The sequence below is a fragment of the Hemicordylus capensis genome, chromosome 5 (genome assembly GCF_027244095.1).
Source record: "Hemicordylus capensis ecotype Gifberg chromosome 5, rHemCap1.1.pri, whole genome shotgun sequence".
Taxonomy (NCBI): Eukaryota; Metazoa; Chordata; class Lepidosauria; order Squamata; family Cordylidae; genus Hemicordylus; species Hemicordylus capensis.
Window position 1 is genome coordinate 122606731 of NC_069661.1, and position 22843 is coordinate 122629573.

The window sequence follows — 22843 nt, forward strand, 5'->3', positions numbered from 1 at the left end:
GTGGATTTTCAGCCACTAATTAACCAGGCTATTGCTGCGCTTGATCTGTAGCCAGTTACAGAGGAACAGATCTCTCCTGTGTCCAAGGGCTCCTTGGTGCTGCCTAAGGCTAAGGTACCACAGATTAAATCAGTGATACCTGAGGGCTTTACTAAGACCATCAAGGAGGAATGGGCAGTTATTGCGACTCCCAAAGCGTATGTTGACATTGGCTAGCAAATTGTACAACTTTGAGGAGGAGACTCTGGACTTGCTGAAGGTGCCACTTACGGTTGCTCACTTCGGGGCCCTACTTAGTAGCACAGTGGTACCCAAGGATGGGGACTCCTCTTCTAAGGAGCCAGAAAAGCAGAATCTGCACTGCGCAGGGCCCACGAGGCTTGAGCAGTGGCCATCAGAGCTGACACCACTGTGTCCTTGGTGTCTAGAGCATCGGTCTTGTGGATTGGCGAGTTACCCAATGACCCTCCCACTAATCAATCTAAGATGTGGCGTAAGCTACTTCGTCTGCAGAGGGCGGCTGCCTTTTCAGCGGATGCTACTCTGGACAGTGTTCAGTTCTCGGCACGTGCGGTCAGTGCAGGTGTCCTGGCAAGACGCAACATATGGCTAAAATTTTGGAAGTTGATAATACGTCTAGGGCTAAATTAGCCGCTGTTCCCTATGCTGGGGGAAAAGCTAATTGGGAATGAGGCCCTGAAAGAGGTCCTCATTGAAACTAAGGATAACCGCAGGGCTCTGCCATCAGCTCCTAGGAAGAAGGACAAGAGTTTTAATCATAGACCGATGCAAACCTTCAGGGCGTTTAGACCTCAGTTTGTCAGAGGGAGCCTTTTAGGCCTTTTCGATCGCAGTGGAACAGATCCAGAGGCCAAGGCAGGCAAGGGTTCACTCAGCAGAACCATCAGTCTCTCGGAAACCAGCAGTGGGGCCCCCAAGCAGCAGTCCTGACTCCCACTCAGGCAAAGTGGGGGTCTGCCATTTGGACTGTTTTGGAAAGAATCCATCGACAGGTGGTTTCTTTCCATTAGCCTACACGGGTACGAAGTGGAGCTGGCCAGCCCCCCAGGAAACAGATTCCTCCTTACCCCTAGATCTGGGAAACCGGAAAAGCACAAGGGGTTGTCCATGGCCATTCAGTATCTGGTGGCTATAGGGGCCATAGAGGAGGTCCCACCTCTTCAGAGAGGCAAGGGCATCTATTCTGTGATTTTACAGTGCCAAAAAAGGACGGATTGGCCAGGGCAGTTCTCAACCTACGCCCAGTCAACCGTTTTGTGATAAAAAGGAGGTTCAGGATGGAAACCCTTTGTACCATCTCAGAGGCATTGCAGATGGGGGACTACATGACTTCAATAGATCTCCAGGAGGCCTATTTACACATCCCCATTCATCCACGCAGTCGACATATACTCCACTTCTGCTACATGGGGAGGCATTATCAGTACAGAGCCCTTCCTTTTGGTCTCTCATCAGCCACCTGAGTTTTTATGAAGGTTCTAGTCTGCTAGTGGCCACTTTATGCACTGAGGGGGTCCACCTGTATTGTTACCTCAACAACTTGCTCAAGAAGGGGCAGTTCAGTCGGCTCTGTCCAGAACAATGTCTGTGTTACGTGCGCATGGGTTTCTGATAAATGTGGGCAAGAGTCACCTGATGCCCACACAGAGCCTTCGTCATTTGGGCATGGTAATGGACACCTCAGTAGGCAAACTGTTTCTGCCACAGGATCGGATGGAGGTCTTAACGTCACTGGCTCGTGTGATTGCTTCGAGACTGTGGGCCAGCCTTCTCAATCTAGCAAGTTTGTTGGGTCTCATGGTGGCGGCTATGGACTCGGTGCCTTGGGCGAGGTTTTCATCTACGCCAGTTACAGTGGGGTTTCCTCCTTTACCAGCACAGGATTGCCCTCAAACGTGACAAGAACATTCCTCTCTAGGTGTTTCTTCGCTAGTCGATTCGTTGGACGGCCCGGGGAAACTAGACAAGGGCAAGCTGTTCATAGAACCCGAGAGAGTGATGGTCACGACGGACACCAGTCTATCGGGCTGGGGGGCTCACTGTTGGAACAGTTCTGCCCAGGGGCTTTGGTCGGTGGAAGAGTTGCTCCATAGCATAAACTGGCTCGAACTGTGGGCTGTCTTTCTGGCCCTAAGAGCCTTCACGCCCTTGGTGAAGGGAAGGAATATCTTAATGTGTACAGAACAACTTAATATCCATTCTGGACCATCATGTAAACAGAATTTCCAATGTTCGGGCAGATTGGCTAAGACGGCAGGAGATCCAGCCGGCAGAATGGGGCCTGCACCCTCAAGTATTTAGGTGGCTGACAGAGCAGCTGGGGTGTCCCCAGATAGACTTGTTTGCATATCCTCAGAATGCCAAGATTCAGAGGTTTTACTCACGTTTCCCGATGTTGGGGGCAGAAGAGACGGATACGCTATCGGTGCCATGGCCTCCGTGTCTGCTGAATGCATTTCCTCCAGTGCCGCTGCTCTCCCGTTGCCTCAGGAAGCTGCGGGGTTTCCGGGCATCCCTGATATTGATTGCATCTTTTTGGCCCAGAGGGCCTTGGTTTTCCGAGATCGGCAACTTGACCGTAGGTCATCCACTCAGTTTGCCAGACCATCCAGTTCTGCTGTGTCAAGGTCCGATTTACCATCCTTGCATCTAGAAAGTGTTCAGCCAACAAGATTTACCAATCGACTTGGCGTAGTTTTCTGCGCTGGACAGCAAAGCTCTCCCTGCAGCTGGACAAGTGCAGGTCGAGGGGATTACTAGGTTTTCTTCAGGATGGCCTTGCGCTTGGTCTGAAACCCAACACACTTAAACACCAGGCAGCGTGCTTGATCCAGATGTTGTTTCCTCATCAGCGTTTGTTCAGGCGTGGCACCCTCTTCTACGCAAGTTCTTGAGGGGGCAGCTTTGTTGTCTCCTCTGGTCTGCCATCGTTTTCCGTCATGGGATTTGCATATTGTGTTGTGGGGTCTGCAGTTTCCGCCATTTGAACCACTTTGATCTGTATCATTGCAGATGGAAGGTGGCCTTTTTAGTAGCTGTAACATCAGCCAGGAGGGTTTCTGAATCGCAGGCTCTGTCAGTTCAGAGTATTTTGTGTAATTTCTCTACGGACTCTGTGAGACTTATCCCGGATCCTTCGTTTATCCCTAAGGTAAAGTCTCAGTTTAATCGTGAGGCGGTCATTTAATTACCTTCTTTTTGTCCGGATGCTCGTCACCCTGCAGAGAAGGAGTGCAACCGGACGCAGGCTTTTCGTAAGTCAGATGCTCTTTTTGTGGCCTTTAAGGCTTCTAAGATGGGATGCAAGGTCTCTTCAGCCATTATTGCTCGATGGGTTCATTCATGCATTACGATGTTGTATGAAACCCAGAAACTTTCGGTGCCTGGTCAGATTACGGCGCACTCAACTACATCGGCAGCCACTTCCACTGTGTTATCTTCACCGGTGTCCCATGAAGAGATTTGCAAGGCGGCTACTTGGTCGTCGCCTTTTACATTTTCAAGGCATTACAAGTTGGATGAACATGAAGCTGCCAGAGCAGCATTTGGTCGGAGGGTCCTGCAACAGGTCCTTCCGGGTCAGTAGCTCCAGCTTGGGTATTTTCCCTCCCGTGGTTGGTGCTGTGGTATGTCCCAAGCTTGGGTGACCTCCTACACCAGCCGAGAAAGGTACATTGGTACTCACCGTGAAGGTGTCTTCTGGCTGGTGTAGAAGAGGTCACCCAAGGCCCGCCCGGGTTGTGTTAGGCTGGAGCTGATGATCTGGTTGTAGGGGGACAGTTTTTCTGTCTTTCTCTGCATTATTGTTTGTATATTGTTGTATATTCTCTGTTGTGTTCTGTGGTTTTCATTCCGTAGCTTGAGCTGTTTTAAGCACTGAGGAGATCCGCCCACATGCACTGGGTTAAGGATCTTCAAGTATGACTACTTCCTGCCTTTTGGAGCATGTGGGGGGGATGTAATCCCAAGCTTGGGTGACCTCTTCTACACCAGCCAGAAGACACCTTCACGGTGAGTACCAATGTACCTTTTTATTGTTGAGAGTCTAGAATTTCATTCTGGGCTCCTTAAAGGACAGGATACAAATGCAGCAACTATAGATACGTCTCTGAAGATAGCAAAACAGTAATGGTGCACGTTATTTATCAGCTGAGAAGCTTTTTCACATTACTTTTCTTTTGTCTTCCTTCACTTGAACAGAGACCTACCTATATACAGATGGTATCGGAAGAATTAATAGGATGTACTTCTGGGTGAGAGAGAGGGAGGTATTTGCCCATTGGGGAGGTTGAAAAAAGTAAACATATTCTATTTGTGTGCTGGCTTTTAGAACGTGTGAAGTTTAGAAAATAGGCTTGAGAGTAAATTGACCAAGAATAATGTGGTGGGAGAGGAGTTATTAAAATACTCATAATTAATTTGCAAAATAAAGTGTTCCTGACAAATTTAAAAAAATAGAAAGTCATCTGCCAGTCAAAAGAGTGAGATGTTTTGTGTTTACAGTGAGCAATGTACATCAATGTATTTACATAGTAGAGTGGAATAAAAGTATAACAGTGTTCAATTGAATTTTTTGTGTTAGATAGCTGCCTTCCTCAGATACTCTGGTCATGCAGGAGGAAATAATTCCTTACAACCACTTGATATAGGAGATGCAAAGGAAATCTTTGAAAATGAGAATTTGACTGATACTTTTTCATGGCAATAAAAGTGGATCCATTTATCATTTTCGTGCTATGTTAGATATAGCCAGTGCAGCTGTTCATTCCTTTGTACTTATTTGTCCTTTCAGGTGTATTCATATCATCTTCTACCCATTTTTCGGGTATAATGCAATTTCATTTTTTAAAAAAAGATCTTTAATTTCTTGTCAAATTTGGCAGCTAACTCCCCGGCAAGAAGTTTGCCTCCATTACTGGACCCCTCTGGTAACTTGAGGGAAAGTCATTGGTTACATACTTTATTATCATCAAGATATATATTGAAAGCATAAATATATACCAAAAGCAGCTCCCCCTTTGATAGCTTTTGTTTGCTTAGGTTGGGAATATTAATTTGAAATACACCATTATTTTTCTTTCAGAAATCTATGTGTGAGACAAAGTTCTTCCAAATGCACTTTTGCCTCTTTTGACCCCACCCCCAATATTAGTTTTTCCAGTGTTGCCACTGGGTTTCTGATAGGACACTCTCGGAATGGAAGAGTGTTCTAGCTAGATGGTACGGACTTCATTCCATTTGTACAATTATGAAACAGAAAGCAACATATGGGGATGTATAAAACTGGTTCACAATCGAACAGCGAATTGGGTTTGTTTGAGCAATTCGATCACAAACCAGTTTGGGCTGGTTTGTCGAACCAACTGGCCCAGCCAATTGGTTCAACCAAACCAGTTCAAGCGACCGAACCACATACCCACTGTTAGGTCCAAATTTGGTTTGAATTAGGAACGAACCATGCCAGTCAGTTCATGCACACCCCTAGCAACATATCTATGTAGATGATGGGACATGGAGAAGATAACATTAAGATAACATCATGTAGTGAAGGTCATTTGAGGAGTTCCGTCTCCAGTTACCACCAGTACGTCTTGTGGCCACTCAGAGGAGGGCCTTCTCTGTAACTGCTTCTGGGCTGTGGAATGCACTCCCTGTAGAAATCCGTAATTTGAATTCATTATTGGCCTTCAGGAGAGCCCTCAAAACCTGTTTGGTCTGGCCTTTCAGGGTTTTTAAATTGTTGTAAATGTTTTTAACTGACTGTAACCTGGTTTTCCAGGGTTTTTAAACTGTTTTGAATCTTTGAACTGTTAATTCTTTTATGGTGTTTTATAGTCTCTGTTTTTAATTGTTAATTGATTTTAATTGTTTTCTTTTTAATTGTAAACCACCCTGAGCCATTTTTAGAAGGGCGGTATAGAAAGTGAATGAATGAATGAATGAATGAAAGTCAAGATGCATGATAGAAGGAGAAGGACTGTGTATGTATTACCACAAGCTGTCTCTCAAATTATTTGTATTAGAAGCTGTATTCTAGATATTCCCAAACTCTGGAGGACTTGGTGGTTCAGCTGTTTCTTCAGACCCTTCCTGTTGTAACTGGGTTGCCACTAAGAGAATGTGAGCTTCTGAAAGATGAATTGCAAGAAGAGCTGGCCCTGCAGTTAGAAGAATCAGAGAGGTGCAAACAAAAGCATTGGACTTTCTTCCAAGAACAACTACAACAAGAACAGGAGGTACAACATTAGACCAACTTTATCTTTTACATGGTTGCTGCTCCTGACTTGAGGGGTTTTGCTCTTTTTCCCACTTTTTTTTTTAGTAGCCTCAGATTTGTCTGACAAATGGTTTTTATGTTTGTATGTTTGTAAGTCTATGCTTAACGTAAGCTCCCAATTGTTTTACTGTATGTCCAAGAAATGCATTTCCAACAAGAAACTGTATTATTCTCTGCTGCTAGATGAGGACATCTCCTGTGGGATATCCTTCCCATGTGCTCCAGAAGACAGGACTATGCAAATTATGAAATGCTTTAAGAGACTGGGAAGGAGAAACCCCTCCCAGTTCTTCTAGTCCTGCATCCTGCTCCAGAGACAGCCTTATTTCCCTTAGCCAAGCCTTCTTTTTTCTACTGTTTTTTCATTGCTTACCCTCTTCTTCCTTAACTTATCAAGAGGTGCTCTTACCCTGGACTTCGAGGCCAAGGTCTAGGGCCTCCACACCCCCTGGGCCCCCCCAAATCTTTCTTTAGTCTGCCCTGGGTGGTGTAATTGGTGCCCTCAAGAACGTATGTGTTAAAAAATGATGCTTAACTTGCTACGGTGGTGGTGGGGCTCCAAAGGCCTTTAGGTCCAGGCTCCAAAATTACCTGGGTGCACCTCTGATCTTATCTTCCTTTCTTTGAATTCTATTTTAACCGCCGCCGCCCACCCTCATGGCTCAGATTCCTAGAAAAATATGGAACATTTTGCTCCCTAAGGGAAAGCATACCTCTTCCTTTCCACCCACGGGCAGTCTCTTCCATCAAGCAATGATTACTCGCTGATTCCTTCTATCAGAGGTGGGGCTCGGAACTTCAGGAAGGCCCGTCAGCTCCACCCAGGACTGGGCCCATACGCAGCATCTCCACCCAGGACTGGGCCAATACTCAGCCTTCAGTCCCAGTCATTCCAGGAATATCGCCAGACCTCACCTCTGCATCCAGCAGCCTTCCAGTGCTCTGAAGGCCCTGCAGACTCACACACCCCTCCCCCGGTGTGGACTTCCAAACGGCTGGGCCATGAAGCCCTTGCCCATGTCAAGTGAGCCTTCCATGCCCACCCCAGCACCCTTCAGGCCACTATCTGAAGACAACAGCTCCCGCCCAGGCCAGCAGCAACAGCTACCCATTAGGAATGCCCCAAAGCAGCATGGCAGAAACACCTACTGAAAAGAGGCATGAAAAGGACTGTGGGCCTTTCAAGGATGGCGGGACAGGAACACCCTCTTGGCCAATCATGCCATCCTACCCCCAGAGAGAGTCAGAAAGAGAGATGCCTTCAGAACCAGTGAGACCAAGGCCTTCCTGCCCCTCCACTTCCCATCCCTGCAAACCAGCCCACCCTGACTATCCAGCCTGTCCTGCCAGCTGCTCCTCTACTTGATCTCCTCTCTCAAATTCCCCCAGCTTGGCAGACTTGGTTTCAGGGAATGCTGGACAAGTCACTCCAACAGCACACAGGTTCCAAGAGCTCTAAAAAACCAGACCAGGCATGGGGATTCCTCCTCCTCCACTTCAATGGCATCTTCTTCCTCTTCCTCCTTGCCTAAAAAGGCAAAGAAAATATCTAAACATGGAAAGATGTCCAGGGCCAAAAGGGTGAAGAATTAATATATATATATATATATATATACACCAGACTAAAACCAGAAGAGTGCAAGACTCCCCTTCCAACTCTTCTGCCATCTCAGTCTATGATTCTCCAGATCAACACACCAGGAAGCCTGATCTGGGCCCGCCAGGGCCCATCCATAACATCGAAATCCTGTTATGATCCCCAGTAACCCAGATACCCCCCACTCCATAGACCGAGGACCATGATATAGTCTTGGACTCCAGAAAAGAGGAAGAATGGTCAGACGATCAGGCCCCTGACTCTTTATCTCCAAGTCTTTCAGGCTTTTTTCTTCCAGATGACTTCATGCAACTTTGTAATAAAGCCATTTTCTACTGTAGGACTTAAGCAACCTTTGGGGAGAGGGATCCATCTTATTTATTTATTTATTATTTCTCTGTGTAAACCACCCTGAGCCATTTTTGGAAGGGCGGTATAGCAATCGAATGAATGAATGAATGAATCCTCATAGGGATTCATTGTGGAAAAGTTATTATACAACAAAGGATCCAAACACTTGAAAAATAGTGACCACACATTTTGCTCCATAACTCCAGTTCTACAAGGGCTAGAGCTTAATGTTGTTTTTTAATGAAAGCTGGGAATCTGGGGGAATTAATATAAGGAATCCGAATCTTGAATCAATTCGAATATAATCTGGCACAATTCAATTTGGACCTGAATCTAGCCAATGGACCACAGGGGCAATTTGTTCTGTCTCCGAATTCCCTGAATCAGCTGGATTTGGGTACAAATTGATTTGTACCCAAATCGATTCTCACATCCCTACTCTACAAGATCAGCAACCACATGAGCTGCATTCTCCACAAATGCCCTGCTCTCTGAAATTTGTGGAGCGACCACCAGGACATCTCGTCCACCTTCACTCAGCAGTATAAGATTGTCTTACATCGCTCTTCCCAAGCAGCTTTCGGTAGACATGTCCTTCAACAGGTCCTTCCTCCCCAGTTCCTCCCACTGACTCCCCCACCCAGGAATTTTAGCTGTGGCAGATCCCACAGGAGATGTCCTCACCCAGCAGCAGAGAAGGGAGCATTGGTTACTCACCATGAAGGCTTATTCTTGTTGCTAGAGTTGAGGATATCTAGAACCAAAAACTGGGCATCTGCACTACTGGTGTACTTCTCTTTTTCCTGTTATCCTAATCTTGCATTTCTCTCTGTATCTTGGACTTGGTTACTCAAAACTGAGTGGGGTTTCTCCTTATCAGGCTCTTAAAGCATTGCATAATTTGCATAGTCCTGGAGCATGTGGAAAGGATAACCCACAGCAGATTGCCTCAACTCCAGCAGCAAAAAGAAGCCATCACAGTGATAACCAATGCTCTTATTTGCCCAAATAAAGAGATGTAAATCTGAATTCAAAATACTTTTAACATAAGAAGTAACTGTAAAACCTTTCAGGCTCATACATATAGATGAATTGACCTAGCTCCTAGTCTATATCAAATGTTTGTTCTTTGTCTTCTGTGAGGGAAGGGGAAGTTGTTAGCTTGGTTGGGATTAAACTCTTGCACAAGAGACAGGATTGCACAAGAAAAATTGCAGAAGAGACAGGTCTTTGTGGGGCTTGCTGAAGACTGAGATGAATGCCAGGGAAGAAGGAAGTTAAACAGGAGGGATCAAAGGGTGACCGTGTTTGAAAGAAAGGTGCAGAGTAGGGAAACTGAGAAAGTAAAGGAACCTTGAGAGAAGGATAGGTGGAGGAGAAGACTGCTTGAGGAACATGGCAGAGGAGACAGGGAATCAGAACAATGAGGCAAATGAGACAAGGTGGGCATTTCAGCTAAGGAGTGGACAGTATCAACCAGGTAGGCCATTGGATCAACCAGGTAGGCCATAGGCATGTCAGAGGAGAAAAGAGTACAGAGGAGCAAAGGTAAACTATGTGAAAGGAAGTTTGTGCTGCTCATTGGAATCATGTGTAATGTGTTCACTTTCAACTTGAAAAAGGCAGCTCACCAACTTTACCAGTGGATCCTTTTTCTTCTCTCCTTATTAGCTATGGATGAAAGAGCACGCCTTCTCTGCAGTGATGCAAAATCATTTGACAGAAACAAATGAGAAGAGTATCCAATGTGTGTTGAACAGATTAGGCGGGCTCAGCAAGGAGTAAGTATGGTTATCCGAGCTAGACCACTAAACCACAAGTGAAAGTGAAAATGTCTGCATATAATGTGTTCTGCTCTAAGGGTGTTTGTAAGAAAACCTTCAGTGAAAGGCTCCGATCACCCCTGGCTTTAGCTTAACTTACTTTTAGCTGCTCATTTGTGAGGATTATGATGTTTGCAGCACAATGCACATTGCAGCTTCCCTGTAGTTAAAGAGAGCACAGCCAGCTCTACAGGTTCCTAGGGTGGCACTGTATGAGGTGCAGGTGTGTGGCCACAGTTGTTGCAACCAGGGGTTGGTGGAGGAGATCAGAAGAACAGCTCTGAATATAAAGGAGGACCCCTTGGGCCTGATAAGTATTGGGAGTACCAGTCATGGATGGATGGGAACAGACAGTTCAGAATAAGAATTGGAACATGGGGGCAGGGGGGAAGAAGAGAGAGAATAAAAACAATTTAGCATTTTCTCTATGGTATAGGTGGCTGGAGGTTGGGCACAACTGGTGCCACAACTGACACAAATGTGGAGTTTTCTAAGACACTAGAGAGAGAGGGCTGGGGGATCTGGACCTAGCATTGAATCAGGCCTGCAGCCCTGCCCCTGCTTCCAGTGCTGTGCTGGTGCCTGCTTCCCAGCTCAGGAAAGTGCACCCTAGACTGGTCCTCTCTTGCCGTTTAGAATGTAAAGTACAATTGACTTGGCAGCTACCACAAGAATTGACTTGTGGAACCCTTGCCAAACCGGTTGGCCACCACTAGTCCTCAGTCTTAAAATGCATGGAGATGAAGGTGTCCACAATACAGGATGCCAGTGTACTACCTTGTTTTGTTTTCATTATATCTCACTATCTAGTTCATTTTTCTTGCTTCACCTCCAACGATCCAGGCAAATGTGTGAGTCTTTGTTGTTTATTAAGTTGCATTTAGCCTGGTTTCCTTTTTAAATCTGGTAAGCATCACTGAACTTTCTTTCCTTTTCCATTTCCACTGCTGCCATGACTGAATTAAACATAGCTTTGTCTTATCATCCTTCAGTGAAATGTCATTAACGAAGACATGCTACCTTTCATCAAAAGGATCAGCTCCATTTCTTTAATGGAAGGACATGCTGCTGCCTTTATTCTACTCTTGCTGAGCTGTCACTCTAGACTTCTTCTTCTTTTGACTTGCTATTAGATCTCTTTTCTTACTCTGTTATACATGTGAAATAGCAGCTTCCTTTCCCCTGCTACACACAAAAGCATGATCATTTTAAGTGATGAACACAATGTAACTCCTTTCAGCTCCTGTTCTTCAGTCTCACCCCTCCTGCCCTGCTGATATGAGAGATTCTGCAGCTCTGAGTATGCAGCAAAAAAAATCTAGTAGTTCTATCCAGCTGTATTCCTCAGACCTTTGTAGAATTATGTTCTTATTAGTATAACATTGTCTTTGCATTCTAGAGCATAGGCTCAAAGAAAGGTTGTCTTGTCATTGTTCTGGCTGGAATCCCTGGTTGTCTGAATTGCCATTCAACAATAAAGAAGGAACATCTCTTTAATCTCCATTGACCAACTGTGATCTTTTTCACAGGTCTTCCAAATATATATCACAGAAACACAAACTCTTGCTAAGCTCAGTCCTGAGAAGGCTAGCTCTCCGACAGGTTATTATGAGTGTGTTGGCTCAAATAAGAATATCCCGGAAAAGAAGCTTTGTTTTGGAGCTGAAAGAGCAGCACCGACTCCAACAGAGTTCTTCCCACTGCTTTGATGAACATCAGTGGAAGCAGCTGAAAGAAATGGTACTCTTCTTTGCTTCTTTGCCCTCCCCCACCCTGAGTTCACAGCTTGTACAAGCCTCAGATCTATCTAGCCAGGAGAGCAATACTGTAAAAACTTGTAAAATATAGATCATCAACCCAGTGGTGATATATGTAGGGTCCTAGGTTCTCAGGGACCTCCCTTGCCCCTGGGAGGTTCTCTCCCAGGGGCAAGGCATGGAACAGCTGAAGAGATGTTCCTCAAGTGGAGGCTCTCATGAAGCAGGCAGAGCCTTTTTCCATGCACCAGCCTAGAAGTGGATTGGTCTGTTTGCTCCCTTGTGGACTGCTTTCATTAATCCACTGTTGACTTTTGGGGGATGACTGTTTGCCCCTGTCATCCCAACCTAATCTGAAAAGGTAGCTCAGAAGGAGTAGTGACTTGTTCCCTAGGTTTTGGAGAGAGGGGTAGAAATAGTGTGTTCTTCAGCATGTGAGGATCGATGTTTACTCATTTGTGGAACAGATTATTGGTTTGGGGAAGGGGGTAATTTTAAAAGGGAGAATCATTAAGATTAGATAGTTTGACAAATGCCAGTGTGAGCTTTCTTCCAGAGGTTAGAAGAGCCCTACAAAGATTTAGCATGTGCTTATTGAGGGACTTCTAAGCAGCAAATACATCATACACGTGACTTACAATATTTTGCCAGGGCCAAATGTGATACTAGGCTGCAAATGTAGCTTCTATTTATATCTGTTCCATCTTCAGACAAATCAGTATTTTATTAGAGCATCTTCTGCCCAGAATACCTTGCAATTAAGAATTTTGCTACCTGAAGCATGGTGCTCCCTTCTAGCAATCTAGATTTGGATTGCTGGCTCTGCAATGACTTTAGTTGTATTATTATGTTTAATTGGTGACCATCCCCACTTTGGAAATAAAAACAGATTGGCAATCTGTGATAACCGTAGAGGCAGGTGCTCTGCAGACTTCCTTGTGAGTTTGTATATGGCAACACTGCACAACTTTGGCCCTTCTGCTGCTGGTAGACTGCAATTCCCAGCATCCCTGACTATTGGCCAGTGGGGATGATGACAGTTGTAGTCCAAAAATAGATGAAGTGCTGAGGTTGTGTAACCTGGCATATGGAGTTGTGCAAAGGTTTTTTTGTTAGTGGGGTGCCAAACTGGTCCATGATTGAACCGGTCATGGGCAGAATTACAATTAGGCAAGGGGAGGCAGTTGTCTGGGGGCCCAACTGCCTGGAGAGCCCCCCTGAGACACCTCACATGACTCCCCATTGTGCCCTGCTCAGCCCCAAGGCCCTTCAGCCACTTGCCCTGTTCGCCCTCTCTCCTGCTTGTCCTCCTGGCCAGCAATCTAAGCAGCAGACATGCTCCTTCTCTCCCCACCTCTCAGCTGATTGTTGGGTGGGTGTGGCTTCCAGAGAGGCCTCCGTGTAGGCCTCACTGAAGCCTGAACTCGAGTAGGCCAGCAGGCCCCAAGCAAGCAAGGAAGAAGGCAGACAGAGTGGCCTCCACAGTTCTCTGCAGCAGACCCTCTGCCCAGGACAGCCAGCCCAGCCTTTGCCAAGTAGAATGTGAATTCCTTTTTGTGGTTCTGCCCACCCAGATATATAGGAATCTGCTTGCTACTGGGCTTTGATATGGCGGGGGTGGGGGTGACTGAGAAGTCTCTGAATATTTAATTTAAAACAGATTGGAAAATTTGCTGACTTTTAAAAAAACCTATCTAAAAAGTCCTATAAGTGGCTTGTTTCATGGCAGAAAAGTACAAAAACTTCTGGAACAAATACTGTTATATTCATTCATTCATTTATAAATACACTTATGTTCAAGTTGTTTTGCAACTCAGAAGGTCTGAGTGAGAACTGTGAAGCATGTGTTGTGCTTTTATTTTATTTTATTTTATTTTTCTTGTGTGTGAACTGCTCTCCAATAACTCATAGGGACTTCAGGGTAAATCTGGCCAACATGTGAATGCAGCACCTCCATTCCAGAGGAGAGGTGTCTTAAAGGGCTTTAAAAGCCCCGTGTGAAAAACCTCCTGGAATCAAACTTTACTCAATTTGTTCAGAATTCTTTATGTACGCTACTACAGCAGTCAGCATAATATATGCACAGAAATGGAAGAGTAATGAACTGCCTTCAAAAGAAGATTGGCTGATAAAAATTTTGGAATATGCGGAGATGGCAAAACTCACAGTACTGATAAGAGATCAAAATTTGGAATGTTTTAAAGAAGATTGGAAACCATTTCTATTATACTTAAAGAACTATTTCCCTAATATTGATTTTACAACAGGGTTTGAAATTTAGTAATAATAGCAGGTTGGGTAGATCAAAATCGAGTTTGTAAGGTTTAAGATATATGTTTTGAATTACTATTATTGCAAGGGTTAATTCTACAGTTGGTGATTCACGAGGAGTAGGGGTGTGCACGGAACCGCACAGCTGCAGTCCAGCACTGTGGAGGGGTTCCTTTAAGGGCAGGGAGGGTTTACTTACCCCTCCTGCCGCTTTGCCCCCTCCAGCGCTCGTAATTACTGTAGAAATTGGGGCGGCAGGATACCTCCCTGCCGCCCCTTCTTGCTGCTGAATGTAAAAGGCTCCGACAAGCCTTCTGCACACCGCACGCGAGCTTCACGTCTCCCGGAGGCCCAGTCTACCCGGCCTCGGCCCCTGCCGGCGGGTAGACCGGGCATCCGGCGGCCGGAGGCCCGGTCTACCCGGCTTCGTCCCAGTGGGTAGACCGGGCCTCCGGGAGACGTGAAGCTCACGTGCGGCGTGTGCGTGAGCCGAAGGCTTGTCGGAGCCTTTTACATTGAGCAGCAAGAAGGAGCGGCAGGGAGTTATCCTGCCGCCCCAATTTCTACAGTAATTACGAGAGCTGGAGGGGGCAAAGCGGCGGGAGGGGTAAGTAAACCCTCCCCGCCCTTAAAGGAACCCCCTCCACCCGGACCGGCCAGGTCCGAACCGGTCCGGACGGTCCGGAGGCCTTTACAATGGCCTCCGGACCGGTCCGGACCCAACACCTAACGAGGAGGTGTGAGCAGGAAGTCAATATTTGTTTAATATGATGTGAATGTTAAGATATTGTTAAAATCAATAAAAATTTAAACATGGAAAAATAAAAAAAAAATTTGTTCAGAATTCTGAGAAAACATACATCGGCTCACATTGCATGGTTGAAAGTCTCCTTTGCTAATCTGCAGCGAGGGGCCCATTTTAATAATTAGTGTTTCTAGTGTGTTCTAGGCATTAAAAGTAGCACAAATATATAGTACTCAATGTATATCACTATATATTGTGAAGTGTGCGTGTGTGTATTCAGTGAAATATATTTCCAGGCAGCATACTTATTTTGAAATATCAGACTTAAATCCTTGGGGGCCTGGGGTGTGTGGAGGCCCTGGATTTTGAGGGAAGGGGCCATTTTAAAATCTCATCTCTGGGCCCACTCCAACCTTACTACCCCCCTGGATCCGGTCCACCGTAAACCAGGCCGGTTCGACCAGTTCGACTGTGGTCTGGACTGGCCTTTGCAGAAAGGGTTCCAGTCCATGATCTAGACTGAACCCAGTTCAGCCACAGATCATTTCACTGGTTCAAGCAGCTGTAAAGGGGAATCCAAGTGAGGATTCCCCTTTGCCTCTGAAGTAAAGGGTTTTTGTAAAAGGCGGTGGGGGAGCTATGAGTGAGAAGCACCTTTAAAAGTCAAATAGAAAGTGCTTACTGCCAGGCCTGCAGCACTCCCCCTGCCCCCAAACATGCAGTGGCAGTGGCAATATCTGGTCTCTGCACATGTGCCGAGGCCATTTACAGCATGGTCAGCAACACCTTGACCTTGCAAATAGCCTCCGTTCATGCGCGGAGGCCAGATATTGCCCCTGCAAGGATGAGGAGGAGCACCACAGGTTGGCTGGTAAGCACCTTCTATTTTACTTTTAAAGGCACCTCCCATTCACCGCTCTTCCCTCTGCCCTTTACAAAACCATTTTTTACTTCATAAGCAAAGGGGAATCCTCTCTGAATTCCCCTTTACAGCCACTCGATCCGGTGAACCGGTTCGAGTGTGTTCAGTCAGACAGGCAGAACTGGCCGGTTGGTCCAACCAAACTGGTTTGCAGGCCGCAGTGTGGTCCAAATTTGATTTGAATTCAGACCGGACCATGCAAATTGGTTCCATGCATGCCCTTAGTTTTTGTTAATCCCCACATAACAGAGTTGCTATATAGATTTTTGTGCATGTTGCATTAGCTTCATCCACTCTTCTTTGGAGTGTGGCATTTGACTATGAGTAGAAATGTACCCAAAAGAATGCCCGGGAAATGCCATATTGAAGCTCATTGTTTCAGTTTTTGCAGAGTTCTTGCTTGAGTAGGCACCTCCAAATCTCCTTGATTTTTTACTTCAGGGGGGGAAATGGCAGCTCTGTAAAAACTGAGGGAAATGAGGGGCTTTGATAATGACCTTTGTCAAGAATTTTGTATTGCATGGCTCTACTCACTGCTAAATACCAAGATGAGTTATATGGCTCAGTGTGAAAAGAAAGGAATCAGAAGGGCACTGCGAGACAAATTCAAGAGAGATGCTTTTGAGGATGACTTGATATAAATCAAGTGGATTTTAGCAAATGGTTCAAAAGTGGAAGAATGATTCACCCACTTAAAAAGACCTTTAACCACTATCTAGTGTCAGTGTTGTCCAGGTCTAAAGATTTCAATTTATGAAGCACCAACACTGATATGCAATAAATTATGCTGCTGTTTGCCTAAAGAGCAATGATTCCTTCCATCTACAAGGAGTCACACATTGCAGAAGAGGAAGAAAAGCTGGAGAATGAGATGCGAGAGACAAGGCTAGAATTTCACCAGCAATTAGTTGCAGAAACCCAAGAGAGTCTTCAGTTTCTACAGCAACACATGGAACAAGCACTTGGCTGTGCCTTGCTCCATCATGCCCGGCAAGAGGCTGCAAAACATAATACGGATGGAAGAGAAGACTTCAAGGTATTAAGTCATAATCTCTGGTAATTTTCAGAAATGGGCACCATGTTGATAAAATTGTCTACTGCATTCATACTGGCTCCAAAAAGTAGGCTTGAAATCTGGTTTGGACTTTAGGAGAAGGAAACTCCTTAATCCTTTCTGTTATGTTTTCAATGTCTGGGCAACTGTATCCTCACCCTCCATCACAACTCCACAGGTGGCAGCACTTCTGTGGTGGTTTTTGCACTAAATTGATTGTAAAGTGTTCCCAGACTCTGTCACCCTGGTTTTGATAATGGAATCTCCATAGTTCTTCACTTTAATTGGGGTTTAAAAAAAACAAAAAACCAAGGGTGGTTTTAAAAGGTAAAAGTAAATAAATAAAATAGTTAATAAAACAGTTTTTATTCATGATTTAATTTTGGATGTGCCCATCTACTTAGATATACATTGATGAAATTTTGGTTTCCATTTAGTCCCAATTTCAGTGTGAAGAGTTGGAGGTAGTGTGTGTGTGTGTGTGTGTGTGTGTGTGAGAGAGAGAGAGAGAGAGAGAGAGAGAGAGAGAGAGAGAGAGAGAGAGAGATGCTCAGCATCTCATCCAGATCAGGTCTTAAGTGCAGGGAAAGGCTGGATTGCCAAAGATAAGATAGATGGTACTTTAGTCTACTGTGCAATTAACAATAATAAATACATAAATAATAAATATAATAATTATTATTTATATTTATACATGCTGTTTTAATTGATGAATTCTCAATGTGGTTTACATAGATGATGGTGAGAATAATAATTATTATAATATGATTCCTTGTCCCCAAAGGGCCATAGTCTAAAAAGAAACATAAGTGCAACGGGCAATGGAGGGATGCTGTGCTGGGACTGAAGAGGAACAGTTGCTCTCCCCCTGCTAAATATAAAAAGAGCCACCACTTTGAGACAAAAGGTGCTTCAAGGGCTCTTCTGTGCAAGAAGGAAAAATACAGAAATACATATAGTTGTTATCAAATACTAGACATCTTTTCAGTATGCACAAACTCTTTAAGCATGAGGAACAAAGCCCTCTGGAAGACGATTCAGTGCTGGGATTTTGCTCTACTGTCATTCTTATTTCATAATGTGAGAAAACCGCCCTGAGCCATTTTGGGAAGGGTGGTATATCAATCAATCAAATAAATAAATAACCAATCCTCTGGGGGGAGAAAGTTCTTCTGAAATGGTGGCACAGTTCTCCACTTCCTGACATCCCTGTTCATGTTGCCCAGTCTGACATGCCTGTTCATGAACTCACAAAAACCTTTTCAGTGAGTTTCCCTTTGACTGACTGATTTGACTGAAATGTTTTATATCTTCCTTTGGTCAATTGCAACATGTCTTGCAGGAGATACTGAAAGAAGCTGTTGTGGAGAGCGTATACATCACCAACACTGGACTTCGCCGGCTGCTGCAAAGTTACTGCGTGCAGCTAGCAAAAATCCAAGAAAGTCACGAAGATGCAGAACTGAAAATATTTCAGGGTATGCCTGGGAAAAGCTGTAGATTAGACAAACAGTTCTTATTAACTGAATAGGTTTTAACTCATGATAGTAATTTACAAAGTGAGATATTTACACCTGAGATAAATAGTGCCACTAAAATATTACCTTTCGTTCTTCCTTTGTTATTGTGAGGGTCCACCCTACTCCAGGGTGCCTTTTTGCTCCGGCCACTCAGATCTATATGACGGGATTTAAGTCCCTTCTCACACACACACACATACCCCGCCCCTTTGTTCTATAGGAGCATGGAGAACGGCCTCTCTTTTAATGGAGTGGAAGAGGAAACAACCAAAGATGTTAAAACAGATAACAGGTTTGTATTGTTCACTAGATGGTCCAATTAGTGTGGTGGTTACAAGTACAAGTAGTACTGAAGCAGAATGGTCTCAAATTCAAAAGGTACAAAAGTGTAGCAGTTACCCAAAGTTGACACAGATTACAAAGATGCTGAAAGATTCTCTTCTCCAGGAGCTTTTTCAGAGAGCAACCTTACAGCAACTTTACTTTTGGGAGGGTGAGTGTGCGTTCACATATCAGCCAGATTTACCCCCAAGTCTGTGCGGTATTTCAGAGAGCACTTCACACAAGATTCGGGTTTCCCCCTCTGTCTTGGAACGTAGCCTGATTTATGTCTGGGGTTTTTAAAATATCCTCTTTTTGTGGTGCAGTATGCCTTATATCCCGAACTTGCAGTAAAGCCTCGCAGTAAACCTGCGGTGAAGCCTGCTGTGTGAAAAGCCTCCTGACTGTGGTTCAGGCACCTTGCTTATTTCTGAATTACTAGACAGCCTCCCACCTGAGGTCTGTTGTGCTTATTCCCCAAACAGGTTCTGGCTTCACACCTGCTAAATCCACATTGTTCAGAAACCTTAACTCCACAAGCCGACATCCAGCCTTCTATCTCAAACCAACAGTCCTCAACTGACTTTAACTGTCTGTTCCTCCTAACTGTCTTGCCTCCACCAGGATTCCAAAAGCAGGGTTTCCTGGTCACTCTTGCAGGGGTCTCCCTAGTCCTGCTGCCAGCCAATCCTGCACAGACTTAGAACCACTGTGTAGTACTAGATTAACAATTAACACACATATAACTGACACTTGTAACAATCAACACAAAACAGTTCTCAAAAACCTAATTATTTCTCTTGATTGTGAGGTTGGCTGGAAGAAGCTCCATAGTAAGATGGCTTGTTTTTTAGAGTTCTGTCATTTTAAAACTTGAACATTCTGTTCATCATAAAATCAATACAATTGGACCTATCTGGATAAAATTTGGCATAGAGAATCCTTTTAATGAGGAGTGTCATCTGAACAAATTTCAGAGAAATCCAATATGCCTTTGAGGTTTAGCAAATTTGCATTGTGGTGTGTGATTGTGATTACGAGCTTGCTATCTCATAACATGCTTCACATTTTCTCCTTTGGCAGTTTAGCTTGTGTCAGAAAGTAAGTATATTGTGGAAGGTTTTCCTTTTGTTGGCTTGTATATCCCTGGAATGGAGGTGGGGGAGAGAGGTGCAAATGTATGTGTGTGTGTATGCACATGCATGTGAGAGAGAAAATCCAGATTATGAGTGTTAGAGAAAGGAGTGCTGCTGCATGTGCTTGTGCGTGCAGGAAAGAAGGTAGGTAGGGGTGTGTGTGTGTGTGTGTGTGTGTGTGTGTGTGTGTGTGTGTGTGTGTATTGGGCGGGGCAGGGGGGAGATCAGGTCCGTTTCCTGGCTGTAAAGTGGGAAAATGATTTCCGCATGCTTAATTATTTGAGTACATCATCCATATTTTGACTTCAGCTGGGGTTTTGCTCACTGCCACAAATGACAGGCGAAAGGGTTAATCCAAGGCTTCCCCAGTCTACTTTGGTCTCCCCCACGACTGAAGCTGGGAGCTTCTATCATGGCTCTCACATAATGTGTATTTTGTTCTTTAGATAAGCTAATTGAAGAGAGCAGCATGAACAAAGCAGGCAAAAGCCTTTAACAAGCCTAGAAGATAAACCACCGCAAGGTTTTTACCCCCCAGTAGTATATGGCATTATAGTGATCTGGCATGGATGCTATGTCTGGCTGGCCCTTCCTACCATGTGTGGGACTGAGTATGCATATCCTGCCTCCCTACTGGTACACTGTCTCACAACTTCAAAATTGCATTGGGGGGGGGGCATCCAAACCAGCTCTCACGTGTAAGTTAAATACTGAAGGTAAAGTGTGCTGTCGAGTCAGTGTCTACTCCTGGCAACCACAAAGCCCTATGGTTGTCTTTGGTAGAATACAGGAGGGGTTTACCATTGCCATCTCCTGGACAGTATGAGATGATGCCTTCCACCATCTTCCTATATTGCTGCTGCCCGATATAGGTGTTTCCCATAGTCTGGGAAATATACCAGCAGGGATTCGAACCGGCACCATCTGGCTTGCTAGTCAAGTCATTTCCTGCTGCCCCATTAGGTGGCTACAAGTTAAATACTAGCTGAACAATATTAAGTCAAGTGCGAGGGGCCATTTGGATTAAGCACATGATAATGAGTTTGTGGGATGGCTTACCTGCAGATAGGGCAGCCTGTGCTTGGTGGGGATGTATCATCCTACCTGGGCACTGTTTTTGCTGTTCATTGCCTTGGGCACTCCGAAAAAAAATAAAACTGCTTGAGGCTGCAGTAATTTCAACTTAATCTGTATGAGGAGGCATGGCTTCATTAACCTGTTCGTTTCACATCGTCCTGCTTTCCTGTTTATATTGTGGGAAATGGAGCATAAGTTAGGAAGCTCCTGGAGAATGCCCTGCATCTAGTTTTTCCAAGAAAGTTTATTTTTAAAAACAAAACCACCCACTTCCATTTATAACTAGAGCTAGACTGTGTTAGAAGTATGAAAGATGTGTCTTGTAAATCAGTAGTGGTTTTTAAAAGCTTGAATTGAAGTGTGCTGTGTTGTGCTGCTAAGACGTTTCCGTTAACAGACGATCAGAATTCGTAGGATAGGGAGCACGTTGGAAGCTGTGTGAAGCCAAGTCCAAGGTTTTACAAAGATGAATTTTTTTTTAGCAGAAAGGACTGAATGCAATAGATATCAAAGAAGACAAGATGATGAGCAAAGAGACCATCAAGGCACTCTGAATTCTTCAGCTGCAGGCCAGGAAAGGTGAGAGCAAACAGTAGTATTGCTTGATATAGCTTGATAGTTGTGTTATTTAGAATTAAATAGCTATCAATAAATTTCAGAAACATTCTCCTTTGCATCTGTCTCCTGGCATCTGTCTCCTGGCCTGTCATTGAAGGAATGTGAGGCTTCCTGTATCCCCCAAATTTAACTGTCCTGGCATTCTTTGCCCTGGCTTTATTGTTTGCATGAACATCTTGGTAGAAGGGGCTTACAACCAGAGCAATCGGTTCTTTTAAAGGGCTTATCTTTTTCTTCTGCGGTAAGTGTGAGCTGGAAACTGCTGATTTCTGATAACAGGTTTTGTATCAGGATTAAACATGCATACTACTTCTTAGTTACTTTCTGGTAAACTCTGACTGTTGTTAAGAGACTGGGTATAAAATGGAAACAAGAGCATTCAATATTACATACAGGTATCTGTCTCAAATGCACCTGTGCTGATCCAGAGGTTCCTTTATAGTTTTAGGAGCTCTAGTGTGCTTATATGGGGGTCACACACAAGCAAGGGCTTCCCCTAAATCTTCAGTATCAAGAGCAGCTCTCTGCAAAACTCATGTACATACCTCACACCAGATCTGAAACCTGTTCACTCAGCAGTTCTGTGTGTGCATTAGAACAGTCAGGAACACCCACAGAGCTGTGGTTTGGAGCCCCTGTATATTTTTCTATGCTCCCCAAACAAAAAAAAAAATGCCTTAGGTACTCCCAGTGAGAAATTGCACCATAGAAGGTAATGGCATGAAATGTCTGTCCACTTTGAAAGGCTTGTATAAATGGAGCTTTTTATAAACTGCATCAACTTGAGACTTGTACGCATAAATGGTTTTATAAATTGCATCTTGAGACTTGTACTTGTCTGTGTCTTCTAAAGCCTCTTCTGCATGACTCTATTTTTCAGTCCATTTCTTGTGAAACCACTGTCAGTACAAACCTGCAGTTGAGAATACACCAACACTTCTTTTTGAAAACTGTTAGTATTTTTATATTCTTCCTGTATGTTCAGAATTGAAATTTTGTGACTGTCACTTTCCAGATATGTAGCAGTTAACCTATGGGCCAAGCTATGCTTTACATTGTTCCTGCTGTTAGCACTGATGGGCTTCACATTTTTTTGTTTGAAAATCCATTCAAATTAATAATCCAGCACACGATTATGTGTTTGTGGGATGGCTGTACCATCCGGTTTTATCTTTCGATACTCTGCATAAGACTGTGGAATGCACTCCCTACTGAAATACGATCCTCCCCATCTTTGACAATTTTGAAAAAAGCACTTGAATATCCACCTCTTCAGCCAAGCTTTTTCTGCTTTTTAAATTTTTAAGTTTTAATCTGTTTTTAACTTTTAGATTGCCTAAATTGTATTAAGAT

General features: G+C 44.4%; 1 protein-coding gene and 1 long non-coding RNA gene across 8 annotated transcripts in view; one reads left to right on the top strand and one right to left on the bottom strand.

The window, feature by feature from the left end:
• The window catches only part of EVC (EvC ciliary complex subunit 1), a 50463-nt gene that overhangs the window by 21861 nt on the left and 5759 nt on the right, over positions 1–22843 (top strand). Inside the window, exons 12-18 of one of the 6 annotated variants that reach the window (XM_053258006.1) lie at positions 6045–6257; positions 9918–10027; positions 11599–11809; positions 16594–16800; positions 18161–18296; positions 21355–21451; positions 21532–22358. In XM_053258006.1, the coding sequence (XP_053113981.1) occupies positions 6045–6257; positions 9918–10027; positions 11599–11809; positions 16594–16800; positions 18161–18296; positions 21355–21451; positions 21532–21595 (1038 nt within the window). In that variant the 3' untranslated portion in view covers positions 21596–22358. The other 5 variants (XM_053258008.1, XM_053258009.1, XM_053258007.1 and 2 more) reach the window with 5 other exon arrangements.
• Positions 5987–19268, bottom strand: LOC128328228 (uncharacterized). Of its 2 annotated transcripts, XR_008309087.1 has the most exons (3): positions 19114–19268; positions 7768–7826; positions 5987–6179 (listed from the first exon to the last, which is right to left on the bottom strand). It is a non-coding gene; the product is annotated as an uncharacterized LOC128328228 (long non-coding RNA). The 2 variants fall into 2 exon arrangements; XR_008309088.1 differs by lacking the exon at positions 7768–7826 and having other exon boundaries at positions 18423–19268.